Source organism: Myxocyprinus asiaticus, chromosome 19 (genome assembly GCF_019703515.2).
Source record: "Myxocyprinus asiaticus isolate MX2 ecotype Aquarium Trade chromosome 19, UBuf_Myxa_2, whole genome shotgun sequence".
Lineage (NCBI taxonomy): Eukaryota > Metazoa > Chordata > Actinopteri > Cypriniformes > Catostomidae > Myxocyprinus > Myxocyprinus asiaticus.
The window spans coordinates 34,581,560-34,609,032 of record NC_059362.1 but is presented as its reverse complement, the minus strand read 5'-3'; the positions used below and the strand labels follow the sequence as shown (position 1 = coordinate 34,609,032).

Here is a 27,473-nt window from a genome sequence, read left to right as displayed (position 1 = left end):
CACACCTTTTGACCAAAGAATTTCCATGACTTTTTCAGTCGTTTGTGATTAAGAACTTTTTGATTTCATTCACAAATAGCAATTTCAAGCCAATTTATTTGAACTTAGCAAAACTAGAAAATGTACACTCACTTATAGCTCCTGACCCCTATCTGCATGATTTATTGCACTGCACTTCTTCCACATGATTTGCTGATTAGATAAATCGCATGAATAAGTAGGTCTACAGGTCTTCCTAATAAAGTGCTCAGTTAGTGTACAGTATATTCGCAATAGACATTTCCATTACTTTTTAGGATTTTATTAATTTCCATGAATTTTCCAAGCCTGGAAATCACAATTTCTCTGACCAGGGGAACCCTGACAGAACTCAATGAACCTTGATGAAAAGGTGAATTTTTACCTCATTGTTAGGTTCAGATGACTAATCCAGAATAAAATAGTGAAGGAAAGACAAAAAGAATTTTAAATTCACTCATAATGACTTTGTTGTTTTATTCTAAGCAAAAGAAAAAAGGTTACTAAGAGATTAAGCTACTTAACCACAAACTGATTTCAGAAGTTAACATCCACGATTAAAGCTGAAGTGTGTAATTTCTATGCGACTAGAATCATCAAATGGAATTTCATAAATAATGACTTTTTTCAAACCGATTTCCTTTCAAACACTCCCCAAATCTGCCATTGGATGGAGAAACAGATAGTCCCGACCCAAACTCATACCATTGGTTGACACAATTTTGTTATGCCAGGATGGAGAAACGGAATGATGTCTGACAGCTGATTACAGTTGTCTTTGCATATTAAAATGGTATAGGAAAAATATTTTAATTGAAAAGATTTACATCGAAAAAATTACACACTTCACTTTTAACTCCATGTTTACATACACACCGGGAATATCTATATGTCAAAGATCTGTCAAATTACTGATGCACGAAATCTATCACATGTTGGCATACGATGCAAACTCACTTTATGGTTCATGATCTTGCCGTAGGTCTCCACCAGGGACTCGGCATAAAAGGGCGTCTCTCCATACAGCATTTCATACATGCAAACACCCAGAGACCACCAGTCACACTCCGGCCCGTACTTTCCCTTCCCGTCCTCCATAGCCTGCAGGATCTCTGGAGAGATGTAGTCTGGAGTCCCAACTGCCACAGAGGACTGGACCTGAGAGAAAACACGTACAAAGCACAAGAAGACAGTAAGTTATAACATGACACTTACTGAGATTCAGAAATTATGAGACAACTAGGACTGAATGTTGAACTTACTGTTCCATCTTCCATGAGTTTGAGGCAGGAGCCAAAGTCAGCCAATCGTATGTGACCATTCATGTCCATCAGGATATTGTCTGGCTTAATATCCCTGATTATACAAACACAAACAAGCACAAAACACTAATTGAAGTTCTAAAATACCAGCAAATCAGCAGCCACAAAAAAGTACCATAGTATTAATAATAATTCATTACATTTATATGGCGCTTTTCTAGACACTCAAAGCGCTCTACATAGTATATGGTATAGGGGAATCTTCTCAACAACCACCTGGATGATGTGACGGCAGCCATAGTGTGCCAGAACGCCCACTATACACCAGCTATTGGTGGAGAGGAGAGAGTACAGGGATGAAGCCAATTTATATAGTGGGGATTATTAGGAGGCCAATGGGCAGATTTGGACAGGACACAGGTTTTAGACCCCTACTCTTTAATGAGAAGTGCCCTGGGATTTTTAATGTCCACAGAGAGTCAGGACCTCAGTTTAACGTTTCATCCGAAAGATGGTGCTTTTTTTTTTTTTTTTACAGTATAGTGTCCCCATCACTATACTGGAGCATTAGGACCCACACAGACTGCAGGGTGAGCACCCACTGCTGGCCTCACCAACACCTCTTCCAGCAACAACCCTAGTTTTCCCCAGGAGGTCTACCATCCAGGTACTGACCAAGCTCAACCCTGCTTAGCTTCAGTGGATAACCAGAAAACCATGGTATTTATCTATATTATTACCATGGTTTACGGACTTGGCACCATGGTAATGGTGTGTTATGTTTTTTTTTTTTTTTTTTTTTTTTTTTTTGAGGGGTGGGGGGCCTCATATACTGAGTGAGGGCAGCAGTGGAAGGTAGAGAGATTTTTGTTCCAAGTGTTGATTATTATCAGCAATGTGCAAGATCAGACGATGTGTGCATGTGTGTGAGGTGAGAGGCAGGCAGTTGAACAGAGTGCTAAACAGAAGCCTGTAGTAGGGCTTTAACACAGAGAGTTCTGTCTGTGAGTGTGTGAGAATCTCAGTGGGTGGTGTAACTTTTTCCATAATGGCTTGATCTCCATCCACACCAAATAATGGAACAAAACTTCAATGTTTATAATATACAGCACTCCTGTTTTGAGTGTCACATTTCATAAGTAATCTGACCATTAATAAATCAACCAGACTTTTTCATCTTAACTTAAAACAAAAACCTGCAAAAGGAAACAATGATTTTTTTGTAACAATAAGGTTACTTACATGATAATTTGGTACATAAATTATTTAACATTAACATACAGTACTTTCATAGCATTTATTAATCATAGTTATTATGATTATGATATTATGATTAGTATTTCTTCATATACTAACACTTTTTTCAGGTTTAAAGTTATGTAAACTAACAATGAACATAGCACATTTTTTTAATTAATACATTATATTAATAGTACATTTGATAAATTAACCGTGATTAATAAATAATATAAAAAGTATTCATTGTTAGTAATTACTGTATACCTAATGCATTAACTAATGTTAATATACAGAACAATATTGTAAAGTGTTACACAAGGTTTTCAGTGTTCGCTCATCACAACAACTGAAATCGCAATGCAAACACCACATGTAGGGCAAGAAGCAAGACCCTGTGACCCATATTATCCAACTGGTATTGGCAACATTTCCAAACACTAAATTGCTCACCAAAATGAAGACTTTAGAATAAAATGTATATGAATGTATAAGGTAAACGGCATTAGGTCCTGTAACGTTTCACCATTTTTCATCACCTTGCTTTTTTCTTCACTAGTTCATTTGAAATGGTCTTTGTCTTGAATTACATACTTTGCATGTAGTTCCTAGACAGAATTAGCAAACTGCTGTTTAAAATAATTTTATATAGAGTATAACATGTTACACTGCAGGACATGTCAACTTTACAAAAGTATGTAGTGTTAACTACCCGGGAATACAACAGTCTGCAGAACTGCAGTTAAACAGTTCTGCATTAAACAATCCATGCATTAAACAATGATCTTTTATTTTTTCATTATTGCAAACCCAAAATAAACTCTAAGTCTTACAACAAAATCTGACCCAGTTTGTCAGGTCCATTCAGGTCCTTCAGCAAACCTCTAAACATCCATAATCCATTACCAAAAGACTTCCTGCACACTGCCCAGACCTCTCCTTTTCCTCAATCTGTCACTATGGTCTTTAACGGTTTCCTCTTGACTTGGCCATTATCAGCGTCATGGTGCTGTGCCACAGAGCAAACAGCTCCGCTAAACCAATTAAGGAGGTAGCAAGACACTGAGCCGCTAAAAAACACATAACAAACAAGCATGCGCTACGGAGCCCATAGATTTACACTTGAGCTAACAAGAGTTTAGGCTAACTTAGTTTACAGCAGACAATGTGTAAACTGTTCAGGGTATAGCAGTTGATGCTGATAGCTACTCAGGCTTGAGTATTCTCTATATCATTCAAGTTGTGTGTGTTTTGGTATTGCTTTAAAGATCAAGTAGTAACCAAGCATGCCTTTAAACTACACTAGCAGTCAAAGGTTTGGACATCTAGTTTAGACACATTTAACCTTTATTATCACTAATTTCCACATTTCAGATTGAATAATATTCAAGTCTTCAAAACTCTGAAATAATGCAAATGGAAGGATGGGAATTATATGGTGACCAAATATGACCAAACCATCTTATATTTCTGATTTGTCACAGTAGCCACCCTTTGCGTAGATTAAAGCTATGTGCATTCTCTCAATCAACTTAATGAGGTATCCACCTGAAATGCTATTTTAACAGTATTGCAGGCGTTTCCATGTATGCTGGGCACATGTTGGCTGCTTTTCCTTCACTATCTGGTTCACAACACAAAACAAACAAAAGCAACACAAAACAAAACAAAAAGTAACAAAAAAGCAACACAAAAGAAAACAAACAAAAAATCTAACAAAACAAAAAGCAACACCTAACCGAACAAAACCAAACAATAACATAACATAATGTAACAAAAACCAAAGCAAAGCAAAAATACAACACAAAACAAAACAATGCAAAACAAAAGCATAAAACAAAACAAACAAAAAAATTAAATAAATACGTTTTGTGTAGAAATTCATAAGTATACACAAATAAAGCATGTCTGAAAAACTTGTTTTAAACATTTAAGATTAGATCAAAAGGTTTTTAAGATTATCAGAAACATACTGTAAATTCAGTCAAGCATGTCTAAATTTAAGATTGGTAGTATGTTAAACCTGGCTTGCCTTAAATCTATGTTAAACTTGATTAACCTGGCCGCATGCCTCCTGCTATTCTAAAAGCCATTCACTTTGTAATGCTCCATTATGGGGCTTGGTCTGGTCAGCAGGGGTTGTAGTGTCTGTGATAATTGGGAGACTCTGTCCATGGCTGCTGTCTTAAGGAGCAGTGGACTGCGAGCAGAGGGAGGTAATCCCACTTTAAGACCAAAATAGCCATCTGTGAGCACCATCTGGCCCTACCTCATGCCTAGCACAGGGGGAGCTGGTCAACTACACACAGGAAGAGAGAGAGGGGAGTGGGAATCATTGTATGTGGATGCTGGATAAATTTCAACAAACCTTTATCGTTCTGAGCTCAATCCATTACATGATCTTGATCCAAAGACCTCTAAAAAAGTATTTGGAAACTTCAACTTGTAGGTCAAGGCCCTCTGGTTGAATAAAAAGCTGTTTTACAAGCACTAAGACTGACACTGGTATTGCCAAACAAAGCTCTTTATGAGGTCATCCAATCACCTGTACAGTTTCAAATGAATGTGGCTTTATCCTCAGGCAACGACTGTGCATCTCTCTCTTTGATATGGGGATCTTTACAGGTAACAAGAGATTCCTTCTTGACATTTGAAGTGCGATGAGCCATGTCTCATTGGCAAATATAATTCCAGCTTCTCTTTAGGAATCAGTTAGACAAGGAACCTCACATCACACACATGGCATTAATCAATAGCATACTACCTCTGATCAATAACCCAGTGAAGACACACACATAATGCAGTGGTCACACACAACAAAAACACACAAAAGGACAGATGCTAGTGTGTCTGGCTGGCTCTTCAGCTGTGACATGGACCGGTCCTCTTCTCGAAGGGCTTGATAAACACAGAGGGCACCCTATGCAAATATCTGGCCAAGAGTAACCAGGCACTTAACACCACAAATCCTCCACTTTAGCACAGCAGCTTGCCCACTTAGTCTAATGAGGGCCAGGTGAAAGCAAGCACTCCAAGCTGTTCCTGGAAGAAGCTTTCAGGGGAGTAGTCGAATAATGTGACCTGCATGGCGACTGGAAACAATGTGTGAAGGATGTATTTTAAATTGTAAATGTGAATTAATATTGAGACAAAATTCATTTGAAATAGTTTAAAACCACTTTAGGAAGAAAACATGGAGTGCATACAGTTTAATCCATTTAAAGGATTAGTTCATCCAAAATTGAAAATTCTGTTATCATTTACTTACCATCATATTATTACAAACCGGTATGACTTTCTTTGCGTGGAAGATGTGTCATGCCAAGTTTGATTTAGATGACGATACATGCAAGAAAAAAATTACATTTTATTTCAATGACGTCAAACTAAGGGATGTCTCAATACCATTTTTTTGAGAACGAGTACGAGTACCAATACTTCCTTTTCCGTAATCGCCGATACGATACCTGTTTTTTTTTTTTTTCTGAATTACATATCAACAGTTAATTTAAATTTTTTGGAATGAATTCACTAAAACTTTCATCAAATGAAAACAATTAATTTTCAAAAAAAAAAAAAAAAAAAAAAAAAAATTCAAAGCACAATCCAAAATACAACTTTAGAGATATTTTGTCAAAAAAGTGCTGTATAACAGAGCATCACATATTTGCAATATTGCTTAAATATAATAGAATTACTATTGATTATTTATTAGTAGTAGTAGTATTACAGTGAATATTACATAACTATACTGTAGTGATTTATTTCTGTCATACTTTTTTCCATTTTAATTACGCATTTATTTTGGCAGAAGCTATACTTTTGGAGTGAAGCAATTTACACTTTTGTTTATTTCTGATGGTAGCTTCTCACCTTTGGAAAAGCAGGTCCACAAAAGGCTTGTATTTACTTAAATAAATATGTAGTCTGTATGTGCCTCATGCTAAAAAGTGAATTAGCACTCTGATCGCTGTCATTTGCTACAAAGTGAGCGTGCAGTGCTTATGATGGTGTTTTCTGTGTATGAGCCAAGAAGCTCTAAACGATATGAGAAGCTGGTGTCGGCACAATTCACTTTGAAGCATGCAGCTCATGCAAACTATATACAGTATTTATCTAATTAAATCTGAGTCTTTGCAGTTTAATCATCACAACTAAGGTATTACGTGATTTTAATTTGTGCACTGAATGTTTACGGAATGACATTCATACATCAGATGGTATCGTTTTTGGTACAAGTGCATGAGCATGGCATCAGACTGAATTCCGATATCGTAATCGGCTATCATATGGCTTAAAAAGACTTCTGGAGTCTCATGAACTTTTTAAATGTGCTTTTTTGTCATTTTTTGTCCCCATTTATTGTCACTGTGTGGAAAAGAGCAGCATGAACATTCTGCTAAACTTAAACTCCTATAAGGTTCCATGGAAAAAAGAAAGCCATATGGACTTGAAACGACATTAGGGTGAGTAAATGATCACAGAAATTACTTTTTTGGGTGAACTATTCCTTTAAAGCCTATTGTATGCCTTTAGAAGTCTTGGAAAATGATGCATGGAGTTGCATGGTCTAATTTTATGACACTTTTGGGTCCCTTTTTTAACTTTAAAGTGAGTCACCATTGAATACCATTGTACAGAAATAAATTAACAAGACATTCTTCAAAATTACCCCTTTTGTGTTCTGCAAAAGACAGAAAGCCATATGGATTTGAAACAACATGAGGGTGAATTCTGTAAATGATGACAGAATTTTCATATTGGGGTGAACTATTCCTTTAAGTCCGTTTTCTGATATGGTGCATTGTTAAATGTCAACTCATGACTGTGCATTCTTGCAAACTGTGGCGTCTCAACTATTTTAACAAAGTACATCGTCCACCCTCAAACATACACAGATACACTTATTCCCATATGCACAGCCTTCAAAACGGCTTGCTCATTCAAAAACACACCCACACCAACCCCATCCCTTGAGACCAATCCATGCTGTTCCCACCCTTCTCAAACCAGGCGTGCCAAAGTCTCACGAGAGGAGAGTTGACCACACCTCTAACCCCATGATTACTGCCTTAAACTTCCCTCTGCCTGTCCCTCTGGCTGACCCAAACACAGTGTGCAATTGGTAGACCAAGACTACAACATCTGCATTTAAGTTTATGAGGAGAATGTGAGTACATTAGAGAAAGTGTGTCTGTATATGTACCAAATGTGCTTCGTGGGATTAATTAAAGCCTGTTGAAGCACACCCAAAGTCCCAGTACAAACACATTTATCACAGCTAGGGCTTTATGCAACTGCAGTCTATCATTACGCAAATGTGGAGAGGCCACTTCCTGTGTGATAACTGAAGATGGGTTCCAATTCAGCCATGACTCAGTCTAAACATTGTCTTTTCTGCTTCTCTGACTTCAGTATGTTCTTTGTTGTTGATTGATATAACAATAATAAGCAGTAAAACTGGCCTAAAGAATCACTTCTTCCAAATAAAATGGCATTTATTAAAGAAATATTCATGATTAAATAAAAAATAATACATGCTATCGATTACCACAGGTAATTATTTTGACTAGTCCTTCAGTTTGCAAAAACAAACAAAAAATCACGTTTACAGTAATGCACTTACAATGGAAGTCTATGGGGCAAGGTACTCAGTACGTTTACATGTAATTTACTTATCTTTTAAAATGTCATATAAACATTTCAGACAGAAATCTTTCCAGTCCAATTTCTGAGAAGTCGGACTAACAGACCTAGAAAATGCAACTGCAGCTTGGCTTCGTCCAGCTTGTACATGTTAATTGGACCACAATTGGTATGTTAATCGGTGTTGTGCTCATGCTCCGTAAGACAGAGGTGATACAACATGCGACTATGCAAAAATCTGCCGTAGCTTGAAAATAACTGCACATGTAAACCTTCTTTTTTTTTTTTATTATTTATTTATTTATTTATTTTTTTATTTATTTTTTGGGGGGGGGGGGATTTTTCCCCTTTTTCTCCCAATTTGGAATGCCCAATTCCCAATGCGCTCTAAGTCCTCGTGGTCGCATAGTGATTCGCCTCAGTCCGGGTGGCGGAGGACGAATCCCAGTTGCCTCCGCGTCTGAGACAGTCATCCCGCGCATCTTAACACGTGGCTTGTTGAGCGCGTTGCCACAGAGACATAGCGCGTGTGGAGGCTTCACGCCATCCACCGCGGCAACCACGTTCAATTCACCATGCGCCCCACCGAGAACAAACCACATTATAGCGACCACGAGGAGGTTACCCCATGTGACTCCACCCTCCCTGGCAACCGGGCCAATTTGGTTGCTTAGGAGACCTGGCTGGAGTCACTCAGCATGCCCTGGGATTCGAACTAGCGAACTAGCAAACTCCAGGGGTGGTAGCCAGCGTATTTTACCACTGAGCTACCCAGGCCCCAAATATTCTTTTTCACAAATTGAAGGACAATTGGAAATTATTATACATATAATTCTACATCCGTTAAGTTGTATTTAACCAGTAATGTTCCTTTAATTGCCCCTCTAGTTCCAAAACATTTCATTTATAGATATCAAGACTCACAGGAAACAAAGAGTTTCAAATCGGTTGTGATTTGGTTGCAATTAATGTGCAGAAAGAGACAAGGGCTCACCTGTGAACATAATGTAGCTGATGTACAGAGTCAATAGCCAGCACCATCTCAGCCAGATAAAACTTGGCCATGTCCTCAGGTAAACGATCTTCAAACTTACTGAGCAGCGTCAACAGATCTCCCCCTACATAGTAGTCCATAACCAGGTACTGTGAGGAGAGAGAAACAGGGAGGGAATTAGAAAGAAATAGTGGAGGAGAAAAAACATTCTGGAGGGGATGGAAAACAAAGACATCAATCTTTGGGTAATTACAAGCAGTCTACATCTTTAAAATTGCCTTGTCACTCTTCCCTCGTATTAATTCATACTATCTCAATTACCCATGACATTCTTTCTTCTATAAACCTCTTTATCACTCTGTTCCTCCAGTTTTATTCCCTCACTCTCCCACTCATGATGCGGAGCTGATAATAATTTATAAAAGAGTCTCTCTTCTTCCATCACCTTACATACAAAACGGCACAGTTAAATATATACTCCCCCTTTACATCTTATGACAAATGATAACAAAACTGGAGGTTTCAGATGCTTTTTTCACTCATTGTGCCTTTAGAATATATGTCACTTGAAGTTATGAGCCAATCCACCTCCAAACCTGTAACCAACAAAGATCACTTCATTTAAAGCCATAAAAGTCCGACAGAATTCAATACAACATTGCTCTTCAAATAAAAATAGTTCCAAACAAATCCAAAGCACGACCAACCATTGCAATGTTGCGAGACTGACAGCCTGTTGAATGCTGTGAATACAAGTAAGCGGAGTAATACAAACAGTGTTTTTATAGTAAATATTAGCACTCTTGGAAGGAACGCTACTTGTCCAACCAGATAAGTGGACCGGAAATAACTTCTGTATAATACAAATATTATTTAGGAAAAACAAATCTGTTGTAAATATCTATCTTTAACTCCACAATGTCATATGAACAACCAGTCATTAATGATACTGATGTAAGGTTCACAAACCTTGAATACACAAAATAGTTTTTGCTTCATTTCGAGTCAGACGTGAGTGAACTAATGACTTGCTCGATATGTGAGACAAATGTTGATTCAATAACTGTTCTGACGGATTCTGCAGGACACAGCAACACATTTTAACAAACTTATAACTTAAGAAACATAATTTCTTTCACTGTGAAACTATGGATTCAGTAACTGTAGCTGTAGCGAACAGAGATGCAGGAAACACTGTCTCACTCACCAAGTTGTTCTCGTCTTGGAAAGCATAATGTAACGTCGTGATCCACTGGCTGTCCCCGTTCACCAGCACGTCCCGTTCCTCCCGAAAGCATGCCGTCTGAGGAAAGAGGGGAAAACATCAAAGAAAACCACATTACACTTTCAGCAATCAAAAATACTTGGACTGACCCACAACCAAGGGGTCTATTTGGGGTCTATACTGAGAGGAATGGTTTCTGAAACATATAGAGCAAGAAATGTTTGTTTAACAGGTTTCTCATGTCATGGGTAAAGATCAACACTCAACAGGGAAGCTAAGGAATGACACAGGGAATAGTAGAAACGCCTGCATAAGCTGAATGGTAAAGCCCCATTTTTCTCATTATACAAAAATCATCTTGAGAAAAATTTACTGTAATTTAAAGCTGAAACCCACCTCAGCTCTTTTCAGCATTTCCCATTTGTTAAGGATCTTCATGGCAAATACTTTGTCGGAATTTTTCACCTTTACTACTGCAACCTGTAAAGAAGACCAGAACATCAGTTCTGATTATATAATTTTACCTAGAAACACTTGTTTTTATTGCATTTACGGGTGTTTCTAACTTCTTCCATGTCCAAATGTTTGTCTTTTATCAAAACTAACAGATTAACTTTTTTTTTGTCACATTAGAAACTGTCGTAGTAACTTTACCATGCCATCATCATTTATTTTTGCTACTTTTCAAATGCTTTTTATGTACAGCTGTTTTACCCTTGTCCCAGATGCAGACTTTTGATCTTAAAATCTAAAAATCCATCATAAAAATATGAACAATAAAAATTTTTAAAACTATGATAATCTAAACAAAATACTCCAATAAACAAACCATTTCAATATTAATGTATTGTGTGAAAATTATTTATTTTACACATATTACGACCTACAATTGAGGCGTCATTTGCCACACAACCAACAATTTCTACCCTAATTAAGGTTTTCAAAAGTGAGTGTACTTGTTTACCAAGACAACAGTGTCAGTGAAGAACATGCTTGAGATTAAATATGAGACAAGTGAGGAAAATATTACTGCCATATTATTATTCCGCCATTTCCACCACATAATTTTATTAAACAAAATACATAAAAAGAAGAAAAGCACAGCATATTATTGGCAGAAAACTGCTTATTTAATAATCTCTATTTGTTAAAACTGCAGAAACAATGTAGAACAATCCAGCAGAATATACACTAACTGAGCACTATATTAGGAACACCTGCACACTTACTTTTTCAGATACAGGTCAGGAGCTTCAGTTAATGTACACATCAATCATCAGAATGAGGAAAAATTGTGATCTCTGTAATTTCAACCGTGACATGATTGTTAGTGCTAGACAGGCTGGTTTGAATATTTCTGTAACTGCTGATCTCCTCGGATTTTTATGCACAACAGTCTCTAGAGTATACTCAGAATGGTGCCAAAAACAAAAAAACATCCAGTGGGTGGCAGTTCTGCGGATGGAAACACCTTGTTGATGAGAGAGGTCAACAGAGAATTGCCAGACTGGTTTGAGCTGACAGAAAGGCTATGATAACTCAGATATCCACTCTGTACAATTGTGGGGAGCAGAATAGTATCTCAGAACATGTCAAAACTTGAGGTGAATGGGCTACAACAGCAGAAGACCACGTGAGGTTCCACTTCTGTCAGCCAAGAACAGAAAGCTGATGCTGCAGTGGGTACAGACTCAACAAAACTGGACAGTTGAAGACTTGAAAAACCTGGTCTGATGAATCTCGATTTCTGCTGAGAATCTGGCGCCAACATCATGACTCCATGGACCCAACCTGCCTTGTATCAACCATCCATGCTGGTGGCGTTGGTGTAATGTGTGGGGAATGTTTTCTTGGCACATTTTGGTCCCGTTAATACCAATCAATCATCGCTTGAATGCCACCGCCTATTTGAGTATTGTTGCTGACCATGTGCATGCTTTGATGGCCACAATTTACCCATCTTTTAATGGCTATTTCCAGCATGATAATGCACCATTTCACAAAGCAAAAGTTGTCTCAAACTGGTTTCATGAACATGACAATGAGTTCACGGTTCTTCAGTGGCCTTCCCAGTCACCTTTGGGATGTGGTAGAACAGGAGATTTGCAGCATGAATTTGCAGCTGATAAATTAGCAGAAATTGCATTGTGCAATCATGACAACATGGACCAGAATCTCAAAGGAGATTTGAGAATTGAGGCTCTTTTGAGAGCAAAGGGAGGCCCTACCTAGTATTAGTATAGTGTTCCTAATAAATTGCTCAGTAACTGTATACAGCAAAAGCATTCTAAATCCAATTAGAAGAAATAAAGAAATAGAAGAAATGCACCTAAGCAGTACTATTCTCTACCTCGGTATCATTCTGTAAAGAACAACTGTGATTGTTTGCCTAAAATTGTCAGTCAAATGGTCTCTTCCTGGGCCAAAATAACTTGCACAATCGACCAAACTTTGCACTGTTAGTCAAAAGTCTGCCTTGAAGAGAAAGTTTAGAGTGTTGGGTTCAGTTAAGCATGTGATATCTTTACTCTGTAAAATGATGACCAGACAACACATCAATGTTCTGGCAATGTCCCCTACAGTGATTTGATCAGGAAGGAGCACAGTGTTCTTAGCTCAGACTTTGTTTTAAAGGAGTCCTCTTCAGAGTTCTTTGCTCTTTGCTGTCTGACATCATGTACAGTTGCAATCGAAATGATTCAACCCCCCAAGACAGTAAAGATTTACAAAGGTAAGCTTTTCTGAAGACCCAGAATTTTTAAACTTTACATCTATATCAGTTGAATGACACATTCAAAGTCATAGTGTGAATATATAACCTAATATTTCTAAATAGCAGGATTTTCTTTTTAAATACAGCCATGTCATAATTATTCAACCCCTATTGCATGTAGCTGTTTCTTAAATATGTAAGGCTGCACAAGTAATCGTTTTAAAACAAAATTAAGTAATCAATCTGCAATGGCACTTAAGTTTTAAAATTTAAGTTTAGCGCTGTAAGCAAAAATGTATTTCTATGCAAAAAATGCAATTAAAAATAAGCTGTCTCAAAAGCTAATAGAGGAGATTATTTCATTACACAAGAAAGGTCATGGCTAAAAGTACATTTGCAAGGCACTTCAATTTCCAATAGACAAAGCTGACAGCACCATTCATACATTTTTTAAATATTGTACAACAGCAACCTTCTTGGGGTGTGGAAGAAAGCAAAACTTCATCAAGGGAAATGTTGACTCCAGTTGACTGAATATTCAAGAAGTAATTAGGAAAGACCTGTGGAGTCCTGGAAGAAGGTTTTATAGACGTATGACACTAAACTGAAAATGAGTTTTAGACCCATGGGTCAGTAGTACGTCTGGAGTAATATGACAAGGTATTGACAAGAACGACACCATCCTCACAGTCAAGCATGAAGATGGGTCAGTCCTGTTATGGGGGTGTTTTGTGGCTGCAGGAAACGGCTAACCTGACTATGTGACTGACACCATGGCTTCTTTCAGGTATCAGGCCATTTTGGCATGAAAAATGTGATGCCTTCAGTGTGTTAATTGAAGCTCGGTGATCACTGGACTTTCCAGTAAGACAATAACACCAAGGATACATCCAAGTTGTCCAAAATCTGGTTCAGGGATAGGTCGTGGAATGTCCTTAAATGGCCCTTTCAGTCCATCATTAAAATCTCATTGCAAACCTTTGTTGGGATTTCAAGGAAACAGTGGCAGCACAGAAATAAAAGAATGTCAATGAGCTGGAAGCTTTTGGTCCTGAGAAATGTGTACAAATTCTAATAGAGAGGTGTCCGAAGCCTGAGAACACTTACCTGAAAAATTTATTTACTGTTATTAAGGATAAAGGATGCTCCACAAATGATTGACTTTGGGGGTTGAATATTTTTGACATGACATTTGTGGAGAGAATTAGTTATTTTTTATTTTAAAATTTGGGTAAACTGAACTATTTGTTCTCAAAATCACTCAAATATGTATTAAAAACCTACTTTGTTTACTGAGGTTTTAGCTGATGTGTTTTAATTCACATCACCAGAATGTATTGCTGGTCGGGGGGTTGAATAATTTTGATTGCAACTGTATGTGGTGATATCTTCAAAGATCCCATTTTACACACCCTACACATCAACTAATAAATAAAGGCCATTTTAACAAACTACAGAGATAAGCAGTACTCAAAATGGTTGAGTTTCATGTTTAAATGTCCTGTGTTTTGAAGCTTCCTTGAAGCTGGGATGTAAACATTTTATAGAAACCTTTTATCTTCCAGCTGACTATATGCTTCATCTTCAAATTAGAAATTCAGTAGCAGCTACTGGCTCAGAAGTCTACACAGAAAGCACTACTTTTGCTTGCATGAGCCTATCATAATCCATCAGGTGATGAAAGTGTATGAGTGATCCTCATTCTGCCTGTAGTGTTCCTTTGCATGGTTTGTCACAGCTGCATTGCTTCCTCTCATGTTATTTTGGAAATGGCATCACATCAGGCAGAACAGACTTTCTGCAAGAGTTCCATGAGCTGTTGATTCCAGATGGACTGAAGTGAGCAGACACTTGTCCGGAAAGCCTGTCGAGAGGTGTGTCAGATGAGAACATTCCCTGGGTGGGAGGGTGGGGATGAATCATGGCTCACCAGACATTGACAAGTAGAGAAAACACATTTTGCCCAGTAAAAACTACTTAGTGGGATAGTTCACAAAAAAATGTAAATGATTTTATTAACCGTCATGTTGTTCTTGTATGACTTTCATTCTTCCATGCAACACAAAATGAGATGTTATGGAGAATGACAGCCTAAGTCACCATTCATTTTTATTGCATGAAAAAAAAAAAAAAAGATGTAATTAAAATGAATGGTGACTGTCAAACATCTCCTTTTGTGTTCCAGAGAAGAAAGAAAAGGGATTTCAGGGGCCTGGGTAGCTCAGCGAGTAAAGACACTGACTACCACCCCTGGAGTCGTGAGTTTGAATCCAGGGCGTGCTGAGTGACTCCAGCCAAGTCTCCTAAGCAACCAAATTGGCCCAGTTGCTAGGGAGGGTAAAGTCACATGGAGTAACCTCCTCGTGGTCGCTATGAGGTTCTCGCTCTCGGTGGTGCGCATGGTGAGTTGTACGTGGATGCCATGGAGAATAGCGTGAAGCCACCACATGTGCTATGTCTCCGTGGTAACGCGTACAACAAGCCAAGTGATAAGATGCGTGGACTGACTGTCTCAGACATGGAGGCATTTGTTCTCTGCCTCCCGGATTGAGGCGAGTCATTACTCCACCACGAGGACTTAGAGCGCATTGGGCATTCCAAATTGGGGAGAAAAGGGGAGGAAATATAAAAAAAAAAAATGTAATAAAAAAAAAGTAAAAAATGAAAAGGGTTTTCATATGGGTTTTGGTTAGCGCCGTGATGATACAATTCGACCTTTTGCTTCACTTGCGCTTGGAGGAGCATGGGGATAATTTGGGGGGAGGGAAGCCCACCCCAGCACCCACTAGATCCGGCCCTGGTTTGGAGCCACAAAAAGGGTTGAGTAAATGATGACAGATTTTCTTTTTTGGGTGAACTACCAAAGGAAAACAGGTGAAGTGTTCAGTAAACCTGTTTGTCATCATTTTTGCCATTCCACTCGGTGCTGCTAGTGGTGCAGAAATTAATTTCACCTTTAAAGTATTTGATTTCTAAGGAATTTAATAGATCTGCATCCAAGTGCCACAGAGCTGTTTCCTCAGTCACAATGAAATAAAACCTCAATAAAAATTCGACAAAACTGTTTGCTGGGGTTTTAGAATGTGGCTCCCATTCAACGTTCAAGCTTCATGGGCCATACTGAATAGCCAGGCCTCACTAAACCTAACAGTGCTGGTTACCTGGCCTACCTGTCCACCACACAGTCAATACATCACACTTCAAGTCATTACAAAAGAACATAAGCTGCCACAGGCTCTTAAAGTACTGAATGAACAATTACCTTACACTAAAACTTGCAGTACCTGTGATGCAAAAAAACGAAATTGTGTAACTCATTAAAAAATGCTGACTTTATATGATGCAAAGGGACTGTTAAGGGATCTAATAATCTAGAATGCTCCACAAAGCACAAGCACAATCCTTACCTCTCCGAAAGCTCCCCGTCCAATCACCTTTAGGATCTCGAAATCTTCCTTGCGCAAGCGCATCTGTTTGACATTGGAAGTGAAAGGTTTGGCTGTAAAAATGAAAAGAAACAGGACAAAATCAGACAAAAAATCTAATGGGCTTAAAGGAATAGTTGACCCAAAAATGTTAATTCTGTTGTCATTGTGTGTGTTTACATGCACATCGGTATGCTGATAACTACCCAAAATCAGCTTATTCAAAAAATCTGGCAACGTAAGAAAAAACACGTTCACATGAGAGTGGATATCATATGATTATTCACCGCTTTTGATGTAAAACATAAACAGACATGCGCACATTTGCGAGTGGAGTGTTGGCCGACCTGGGGGAGTCTGTGAGTGGGGGGGCACATGGGGGGGGGGGGGGGGTGTCTAGGCTTCAGGCCCCCATCTAGAATGCCACTGTATCTGTGTCGATCAAACATGCGGCTCTCCAGCTGTTCTCAATATCACATCAGTCACTCATCTCAGCGCTATTCTGTGAGGATCCCAATTTACATGTTGTGCTCAAAAGTTTGCATACCCTTGGAGAATTAGTAATATGTGTACCATTTTTAAAGACAACATGAGTGAGCAGGCAAAACACATTTCTTTTATTTCTTATGGGATTCATATTCAACTGTAGGTTATAACAGAATGGCACAATCATAAAACAAAACATGGCAACAAATAAAAAAACGAAATGACCCCTGTTCAAAAGTCTGCATACCCTTAGTTCTTAATACTGTGTATTGCCCCCTTTAGCATCAATGACAGCGTGCAGTCTTTTGTAATAGTTGTCTATGAGGCCCCAAATTCTTGCAGGTGGTATAGCTGCCCATTCATCTTGGCAAAATGCCTCCAGGTCATGCAAAGTCTTTGGTCGTATTGCATGAACCGCCTGTTTGAGATCTCCCCAGAGTGGCTCGATGATATTAAGGTCAGGAGACTGTGATGACCACTCCAGAACCTTCACCTTTTTCTGCTGTAACCACTGGAGGGTCAACTTGGCCTTGTGCTTAGGGTGACTGTCGTGCTGGAAAGTCCAAGAGCGTCCCATGCGCAGCTTTCGCAGAAGAATGCAAATTGTCTGCCAGTATTTTCTGATAACAAGCTGCATTCATCTTGCCATCAATTTTCACAAGATTCCCCGTGCCTTTAGAGCTCACACACCCCCAAAACATCAGTGAGCCACCACCATGCTTCACAGTGGGGATGATATTCTTTTCACTATAGTCCTTGTTGACCCCTCTCCAAACATAGGTCTCGTCACTCCAAATTACAGTGTGCCAGAAGCTGTGAGGCGTGTCAAGGTGTTGTCGGGCATATTGTAACCGGGCTTTTTTTGTGGCATTGGTGCAGTAAAGGCTTCTTTCTGGCAACTCGACCATGCAGCTCATTTTTGTTCAAGTATCGTCATATTGTGCTCCTTGAAACAACCACACCGTCTTTTTCCAGAGCAGCCTGTATTTCTCCTGAGGTTAACTGTGGGTTTTTCTTTGTATACCAAACAATTCTTCTGGCAGCTGTGGCTGAAATCTTTCTTGGTCTACCTGACCTTGGCTTGGTATCAAGAGATCCCTGAATTTTCCACTTCTTAATAAGTGATTGAACAGTACTGACTGGCATTTTAAAGGCTTTGGGTATCTTTTTATATCCTTTTCCATCTTTATAAAGTTCCATTACCTTGTTATGCAGGTCTTTTGACAATTCTTTTCTGCTCCCCATGGCTCAGTATCTAGCCTGCTCAGTGCATCCACATGAGAGCTAAAAAACTCATTGACTATTTATACACAGACAGTAATTGCAATTTAAAAAGCCAAAGGTGTGGGAAATTAACCTTTAATTGACATTTAAACTTGTGTGTGTCACCTTGTGTGTCTGTAACAAGGCCAACATTCAAGGGTATGTAAACTTTTGATCAGGGCCATTTGGGTGATTTCTGTTATCATTATGATTTAAAAAGGAGCCAAACAACTATGTGATAATTAATGGCTTCATATGATCACTATCCTTAAATAAAAGACAGTTTTTTTGCATGATCAGTCATATTTTCAAAATCAATGCCAAAATTTCACAATTTCTGCCAGGGTATGCAAACTTTTGAGCACAACTGTAAATCAGATTAATGTTGATCACTAATAAAAGATATAACTGTTTAACCTTCAATAACGGTACCACGTCCTCACGCATTTGCTTAATAATTAGTGATTTGTGTTACAACAAGATGCCAAAGACAGTAAACAAATCATAGATATTAATGATTTCTCACTGGAGCAGTTTGAAGCTTGTAATGGATATATTTTTCTTATTTTTGAAAGTATCCCTGCTGTGTGTGATGCGCTCATGATTTTTGGCTGCCAGTATGTCACAATGTATGTTTGATATTGACAACAGAACTATTAATAACTGTTACTATAATAACTAATACAAATAAATGTTAGCAATTCACAATTAATGTAATTTTAATGTAATTTTGGTAACACTTAATTAAAAGGTTTCATTTCTTTAACATTAGTTAATGCATTAGGTATCATGAACAAACAATGAACAATATATTTTTACAGCATTTATTAATCATAATGTTAGTTAATAAAAATACAATTGTTCATTGTTAGTTCATAGTGCATTAATGTGCACTAACTAATACAACTTTTTATTTAAAACATTTATTAGAATATGTTGTAACTAACATCAAGTTCATTAGTTCATGTTAACTACAGTAATATTGTTAAATAATGTTAACAAATGGAATCTTTTTGTAAAGTATTAAAGTGTTAAATTGGTATCGATGTCAGCCGACCTTAGTGTTAAAAAAATCAGAGCTCGGTATCTGCCTCAAATTTCCTGATCGGTGCACCACTAATAATGGGTGTTAAATCATGCATGCATGCATGCTCAATGATGACAAAATCCAATATGGGTGAAGTATTCCTTTAATTAAGGGGTGAATGGGGTTATAAATAAATATAAATAAACCACACTTGTCAACACTTGAATGAGTAACTTGCCCAAATGGCTGTCTAGACAAAAATAATTTTCAGAAGACATTTGGACACTGCCATTATTCTCTGTTTGTGGCTATGATGACATATGTTCCACATCCATGTCATGTCCAGGTCTGGGCACAGGATGTAGCCATCTTAGATGGAGGCAAGCAGTCCCGGCTCAGATATCTAACAAGTGGAAAAACGTGGGAACAAGGGATGATCTCAACCGCAGTGCAATATAGATAAAAGTCTGCCACGTCTATCCTCAACAAGAGCACAAACAAGCCTCCCACACCTGCCGTCATTGAGTCCATGCAGCTCTAAACTTAGAATTTTAGAACAAGGTAACAGTGACCTTCCTTTGTTAGTACATCCTGCGAAAAAGCCTTACCTCATCTAATAGCTCTCATACACATTACTTAACTGCGCTGTTGCTAAATCTTTCCTCGAGAGCACACTGTCACTGCTGCACAAGACACTTTTCCAATCAGCATTGTGCACACAGGGTGGGGCGGTTCAGTTGTCATAGCAATGCTGGATCATGCAGAGGAGAGAAATTCAAAAAAAGTAAGGTCCTCTGAGAAAATGGAAAATGAAAAAAGGAAATGTCAGTCAGACTTAAACAGGTCAAAGTGAACTCTTTTAAAAGTCTCAGCTTATTTGGCACATTCAGATTGAGGAAACTCTGAGGAAACTCTCCCAGAATATCCAGTGGCCCTAAAAATTATTTAGACCCTTAAGAAATTCATCCTTTAAAATGTGTTAATTTAAATTTATTAGATACCAAAATATCAAACCATGTGTATTTCGAAGACGATGTTAAAATCGATGTTTATAATAGCAATTCTGTTCGGTGGTGGTTGTGGTGCAGAAAATACACGCTTTAACTATGGTCAGACTTTTACAAAAAATGCTATTTTCAACAATGTAGTTTTGTATGAACTGTACCCAGAACAATACCGTATGTATATTTTTCATTCAAGGTTAATCTTTTCTGGAAAATGATGGCATACAATGCTAAACATACTCCTTTATTTGTGATTTTCAACACGTTCATATTGATGCCATTCGATTTGGTGTAGTAGTGTCTGAAGAGGTGGGCATGCTGTGAATTTATGAAAGACCCAACCCCCCACCCCATGCACCCGATCTCTAAAATTCATTTACATTTATATACAGTACATATGTAAAATTAAATTAAAAAATAAAAAATAAAAAAGACTGTTGTAATTATAGTCCCACATAAACTTCCAAAATGTATATCAGGGTAAGTTTCTTACCATGGTATGGTAATTTGAGGTTAAATATGTATTTAAATTAATAGGTGTCATTACTGTTATAAATAGGCTACTATGAAAATTGTTAATACTTTATTATTACTCTAATAAACTAATTCATAATATGCAATAAACTGTTAAGCATTGTATAGCTAATATGAGTGTAGTAATGTTCACATTAACACGTTACCTTGTACAACCATATATAGCCTACATAAAAATGAATAGTTATTTGTTTTATTTGTGTACTATTGTGTGCTTTTCTGTGTATAATGAAACTGTTTCCTGTCCGTCTTGCCTGTGCCATCAGTTGCACTCCCGCAGCTCCGCGTGCATTTAAAGAGAATATCTGTCCACTTTAAAAAAAAATAAAAAAAATAAAATAAAATAAAAAAAATTTAATTCACTCAACGGTGCTGCGGCATCGCATTAGTAGATTGAAAAAGTTCCAGGTCAAAAGAATACTTGTTGTTCTGGCGGCCATACGTATCATCAATTATTTGAGGTGGGCATACGCAAAATCCTAAGAAAGATAGTTGGGCATACGGCGTATGCCTGCATATGCCCTAGACTACACTATTGATTTAACTTCATATACAATATTTGAGCCAGCTAGATAATGTTACCTTGGTGAAAAGTTTAAATAGGCAAAATTCGTAACAACAATGTTTAGTGAATCATAGAAATCCAAATTTATACATTTGCAAGGTATTAAAAACATTTACAAGATCAACGAATGTAACATTGAGACAACGTAGCATTGGCTCGATAGTGCAAGTGGCCATCAATTGGACCGAAACTCTCTCACACTGACCCTGGTCCAGCAGGCCATCCTTATTGAAGAGTCCTGATAATAATTAGCTATTACAAAACAGCTTCTGAGACCTGCAATTCTTAAAAATGTGTTGTTATTCTTTTGAACAATCTCAACCATAACAAACACCTGACCTTCGCATGTAATTTGCCTGGGCTCTTTTGATTTGGGCCAGTATGCAACCACCAAGACACCACCAAATACACGCTAGCAACCACATAACTATGTCCTAGCTAATGCATAGCAATGCCCTGGCAACCTATAAACTACAAGTTTAACACTCTAACAGCAAATTTTATAGACAATTTTCTTAAGAAAATCTAATATTACAGACAAGAATTAAAGAAATTATTTCACACAAAATATATTTTAAAGCAATGGTTCACCCAAAATTTTAATTCTCTTAACATTAACTCACCATTTTGCCATCTCAAGCTCGTATGACTTTCTTTTTTCTGCGGAAATAAAAAAAAAAAGGATAAAGATATTTGAATGGCGTGTGTAAAGCATGTACATGGGCGCTCTGTGCTTGTGTCAAGTGCAAGGATTTGTAATCAAACTTCACATTATGATCGGGGCAAGGAAACTGCAGTATTTATAGTCAAAAGGATGTTACCTTTTGGACTGTTCTCACCCAAAACTGATCGTATCGCTTCAAAAGACATGGATTAAACCACTTAAGTCATCTGGATTACCTTAATGCCACCTTTATCTCCTTTTTGAAGCTTGGAAGTGTTTGACCCAATTGACTTGCATTGTATGGAAATATTCAAATCTATCTCCATCAAAATATTTTTGTTTGTGTTCCGCAGAAGAATTAAAGTCATAAGAGTTTGAGACGGCATATGGGTTATTTTTGAGTGAACTATTCCTTTAAAGGGTCATGTTCTGCTGCAGATATAGCATCTGTCTTTCATTGCAAATAAGTGGGTAAATCACCAAGGTACAATTGGGGCCTCCCAGGCATTTTTGTCCCAGCAGGCCATTAATTTCTCAGCCAGGTCATTACAACTCATCACAACTGCTCAGCATTACTACTGTAATTACATTCATGCACTGATCCGCAGCTAATCTCACAGTCAAAACAGTCACAGTAATATATCACAGGTCAGGCACTCCATCACACATCCTGTAACAATGCCAACACAACTGAGACAGGGTAAAAATAATACCCAAATCCCTTGATAGAATCAGCCATGCTTGGCAACAACAGTTCTGACATGGGTATGTTAATAAGTGTGCCACTGCAGTGGAAGTCTTGTTCTACATCAGTTAGACCTGGACACCAGAAAGCGGCTTATTGCAAGAAAGCGGCGTATTAAAAGAAAGCAGTGTTCCCGTTTACATGCACTGTATAAGCGGTGTACTCTTTACTCCTGTATACATGCGACTCAGTCAGTAAGCAGCATTCTTCACAGCAACGTAATTTCCTTGCGACACTTGTGTAAATAACAAACACGGTATCTGAGGAAGACTTCACTATTTTTATTTTCTGTTGCTTTGCTTTATTTTCAGATATTCCAGAGTTGTTGCCTTTCTATCACGACCTGCAGCGGAATTGCGCTTCAATAGTTGGGTTTCCTTTACCAAAAACTTCAGGATTCCCTCAATGTATGAGTGCATATACGTTAATGTAAGGGACTGTTGAAATTTTACAGTGGTGTTTATAAATGGGTATAGTTTATAGTGTATGTGCTTTTCCCACTGTACTAAAAGAAATGTTTTATTTACCTGTTGTTGGGCTCCATCCTATTACATTTGTTATTTGGTCAATTCCATGCACATGCACACTCTTGTGTTTACATAGCCACATAAGCAGCTTTCTCCAGGAGAAACCTAGGTGTGTTAACCCGCTTTCTCTTAATCCCTTAAACGCCGTAAGGAAATCGGCATTCGCATTTACATGACGTTTCAGAACGACGATTTCTGCAAAAACCCTTGAACAATCCGCTTTCTTAACTGCATGTAAACATGGTTACTACTAAGGCATATGGCCTAATGCTCACAATCAGTAACTACTGAAGTCAGGGCTCCAGGCTGCTACTAAATTATCACATTTTCTGACCACTTTTCCTGCCAATGCGACTAAATCTTGCTATATGATAATTGCAATTATCAGCATGGCTCAATGAATAGAGCAGCGCGAGCGCAGGGTGCGTTTACTTGTGACCCGGTGTCACCCGCGCAGCATAGATCACTAGAAACGCCTATGAAAACCTCAATATCCCTGGTTGAGTAAACTAGTGTAAAACCATATTAAATAGCCCCGATCATATTCTAAACCACATTGACGAGATGAACAGGAGAAAACACTGAAATTAATGTACAGATGTAAATTAGAAGACTTTTCAATCCACATACTACTATACTTACAATGATTTACAATGTATTTACTAGTAACATTAACTGTATGATACTAGGATTTTAGCAGAAATATATTCACATTAAATATTTTCATATTAATATAGTTCTATTATATACTATAATATATTAGGGGAGTGAGGGTATATAATTAATTTTTGTTACAATTATGGCAGTTTCTAAATGTTTATATTTTGTATTTATAGTTTTAAATGTGTTTAGGATACTGTTTTTCATTACAAAAATGCTATACTTTGTTTTGTTTTTTAGAAATCATATTAGCCTACAGTTGTGCTCAAAAGTTTGAATACCCTGGCAGAAACTGTGACATTTTGGCACTGATTTTGAAAATATGACTGATCATGCAAAAAAAAAAAAAAAAAAAACTGTCTTTTATTTAAGGATAGTGATCATATGAAGCCATTTATTATCACATAGTTGTTTGGCTCCTTTTTAAATCATAATGATAACAGAAATCACTCAAATGGCCCTGATCAAAAGTTTACATTACCTTGAATGTTTGGCCTTGTTACAGACACACAAGGTGACACACACAGGTTTAAATGGCAATTAAAGATTAATTTCCCACACCTGTGGCTTTTTAAATTGCAATTAGTGTCTGTGTACAAATAGTCGATGAGTTCGTTAGCTCTCATGTGGATGCACTGAGCAGGCTAGATACTGAGCCATGGGGAGCAGAAATGAACTGTCAAAAGACCTGCATAACAAGGTAATGGAACTTTATAAAGATGGAAAGGATATAAAAAAATATCCAAAGCCTTGACAATGCCAGTCAGTACTGTTCAATCACTTATTAAACAGTAGAAAATTCAGGGATCTCTTGATACCAAGCCAAGGTCAGGTAGACCAAGAAAGATTTCAGCCACAACTGCCAGAAGAATTGTTCAGGATACAAAGAAAAACCCACAGGTAACTTCAGGAGAAATACAGGCTGCTCTGGAAAAAGACGATGTGGTTGTTTCAAGGAGCATAATACGACGATACTTGAACAAAAATGAGCTGCATGATCGAGTTGCCAGAAAGAAGCCTTTACTGCACCAATGCCACAAAAAAGCCCGGTTACAATATGCCTGACAACACCTTGACACGCCTCATAGCTTCTGGCACACTGTAATTTGGAGTGACGAGACCTAAATAGAGCTTTATGGTCACAACCATAAGCGTTATGTTTGGAGAGGGGTCAACAAGGCCTATAGTGAAAAGAATACCATCCCCACTGTGAAGCATGGTGGTGGCTCACTGATGTTCTGGGGGTGTGTGAGCTCTAAAGGCACGGGGAATCTTGTGAAAATTGATGGCAAGATGAATCCAGCATGTTATCAGAAAATACTGGCAGACAATTTGCATTCTTCTGCACGAAAGCTGCAGGTGGGTTGCTCTTGGGCTTTCCAGCACGACAATGACCCTAAGCACAAGGCCAAGTTGACCCTCCTGTGGTTACAGCAGAAAAAGGTGAAGGTTCTGGAGTGGCCATCACAGTCTCCTGACCTTAATATCATTGAGCCACTCTGGGGAGATCTAAAATGTGCGGTTCATGCATGACGACCAAAGACTTTGCATGACCTGGAGGCATTTTGCCAAGACAAATGGGCAGCTATACCACCTGCAAGAATCTGGGGCCTCATAGACAACTATTACAAAAGACTGCACGCTGTCATTGATGCTAAAGGGGGTAATACACAGTATTAAGAACTAAGGGTATGCAGACTTTTGAACAAGGGTCATTGCATTTTTTTCTTTGTTGCCATGTTTTGTTTTATGATTGTGCCATTCTGTTATAACCTACAGTTGAATATGAATCCCTTAAGAAATAAAAGAAATGTGTTTTGTCTGCTCACTCATGTTGTCTTTAAAAATTGTACATATATTACCAATTCTCCAAGGGTATGCAAACTTTTGAGCACAACTGTACATCTTACCATGGTTGAGAAGATCCGTGCTTTATTTTACTTGTGATTACCGTGGTCTTATTATAAATAACACTGTAAAAACTACCAATACTTTGGCACAACTATGGTAAAAAAAAAAAAAATTATAAAAAAAATAAGGCAAGTACAAAATGGAATCAAGGGCTTTAAAGCCTGGACCTTTGTGAATTATGAACAAAACTAGTTTTCCTTCTGCATAAAAAATGTTCTCTCTAATGCTCTATGACTGTTGGAAAATTATTTTGTTAGCCTTCAGAAATTCCAGAAGATTAGCCAGATAAAAAGAGTCCCAACTCATTCACACTCTCAGAATAATTTAGCCATATATAAAATTAGGTGTTGACTTTTTACCTTTTATAGATGTTACTGTTGTTTAATACAAGTACATTTACATCTGTATCCCAAATCAAATTCAATGCCCTGCTGTCGCATGTGTATTTAAGTGGGACAAAATATGCAATGTTATTGGTAATTGCACTTATTTAATACAATAATAAAATCACTTTTATTATTAGTTTCTGTCTTTAAATTTTTTATTTTATAGCCCCAAATCCCCACTGGTGCTATCATCTGTAGAACTTTCAAGCTCTCAAATTTTAGTCTGGAGCCCTGAAAGTGCTCAAAGGTTCACCGTTCCACAGACAGCCATTTATCATAGGAGCGTACATAAAATATTCCACAAACACTCATAAATTGCAGCGTAACAACATCAAAATTACTCTTATTAGGGGACCAGAAAGAAGGATGTACAAAACTACCTTTCTTCAAAATTGACTAGACAGCCAGGATGATTAATCAACCAATATTGGTCTATATGGAGATTATCAGCATCGGCTGATAACTGTGTCTGCTTGGCAAATTAACAACGGGCATTTCCCGTCTAGTGTCAGTTCCACAGTTTCAGTGGATCATGCACATTTTCTGTTTTCAAATATTTTTTGAGAACTGAGTAAATATTGCATTAAAATAAGTGTTCATTTAAATTCATTTATTTTTTGTATCTTTTGGGTATTGTGTTGATCTTATCTGCAATCATTAAACTGTATATACAGTGCATTCAGAAAGTATTCAGACCCCTTCATTTTTTTTCACATTTTGTTATGTTGCAGCTTTAAATTATTTTTCACATCAATCTATACTCCATACCCCATAATGACAAAGCAAAACCCAGATTTTTGAAAAACTGAAATATCACACTGACATAAGTATTCAGACCCTTTGCTATGACACATGAAATTGAGCTCAGGTGCATCTCATTTCTCTGGATCATCTTTGAGATGTTTCTACACTTTGACTGGAGTCCACCTGTGGCAAAATCAATTGATTGGACATGATTTGGAAAGGCACACACCTGTCTATATAAGGTCTCACAGCTGAAAATGCATATCAGAGCAAAAACCAAGCCATGGGGTCAAAGGAACTGCCTGCAGAGCTCAGAGACAGGATTGTGTCAAGGCACAGATCTGGGGAAGGCTACAAAATATTTTGGCTGCATTGAAAGTTCCCAAGAGCACAGTGGCCTCCGTAATTCTTAAATGGAAGAAATTTGGAACAACCAGG

The 27,473-nt window shown here is 37.8% G+C and overlaps 1 protein-coding gene across 4 annotated transcripts in view; it reads right to left on the bottom strand.

Annotated features, from left to right (window-relative positions):
* The window catches only part of LOC127409833 (serine/threonine-protein kinase MRCK alpha-like), a 125,008-nt gene that overhangs the window by 47,132 nt on the left and 50,403 nt on the right, over nucleotides 1-27,473 (bottom strand). For all 4 annotated transcript variants that reach the window (XM_051644682.1, XM_051644686.1, XM_051644683.1 and 1 more), the window contains exons 2-7: nucleotides 16,502-16,593; nucleotides 10,778-10,861; nucleotides 10,364-10,459; nucleotides 9,157-9,305; nucleotides 1,281-1,374; nucleotides 976-1,176 (exon numbers count right to left, since the gene is read on the bottom strand). In XM_051644682.1, coding sequence (XP_051500642.1) covers nucleotides 976-1,176; nucleotides 1,281-1,374; nucleotides 9,157-9,305; nucleotides 10,364-10,459; nucleotides 10,778-10,861; nucleotides 16,502-16,593 — 716 coding nt within the window. The remainder of the gene's footprint in view (nucleotides 1-975; nucleotides 1,177-1,280; nucleotides 1,375-9,156; nucleotides 9,306-10,363; nucleotides 10,460-10,777; nucleotides 10,862-16,501; nucleotides 16,594-27,473) is intronic.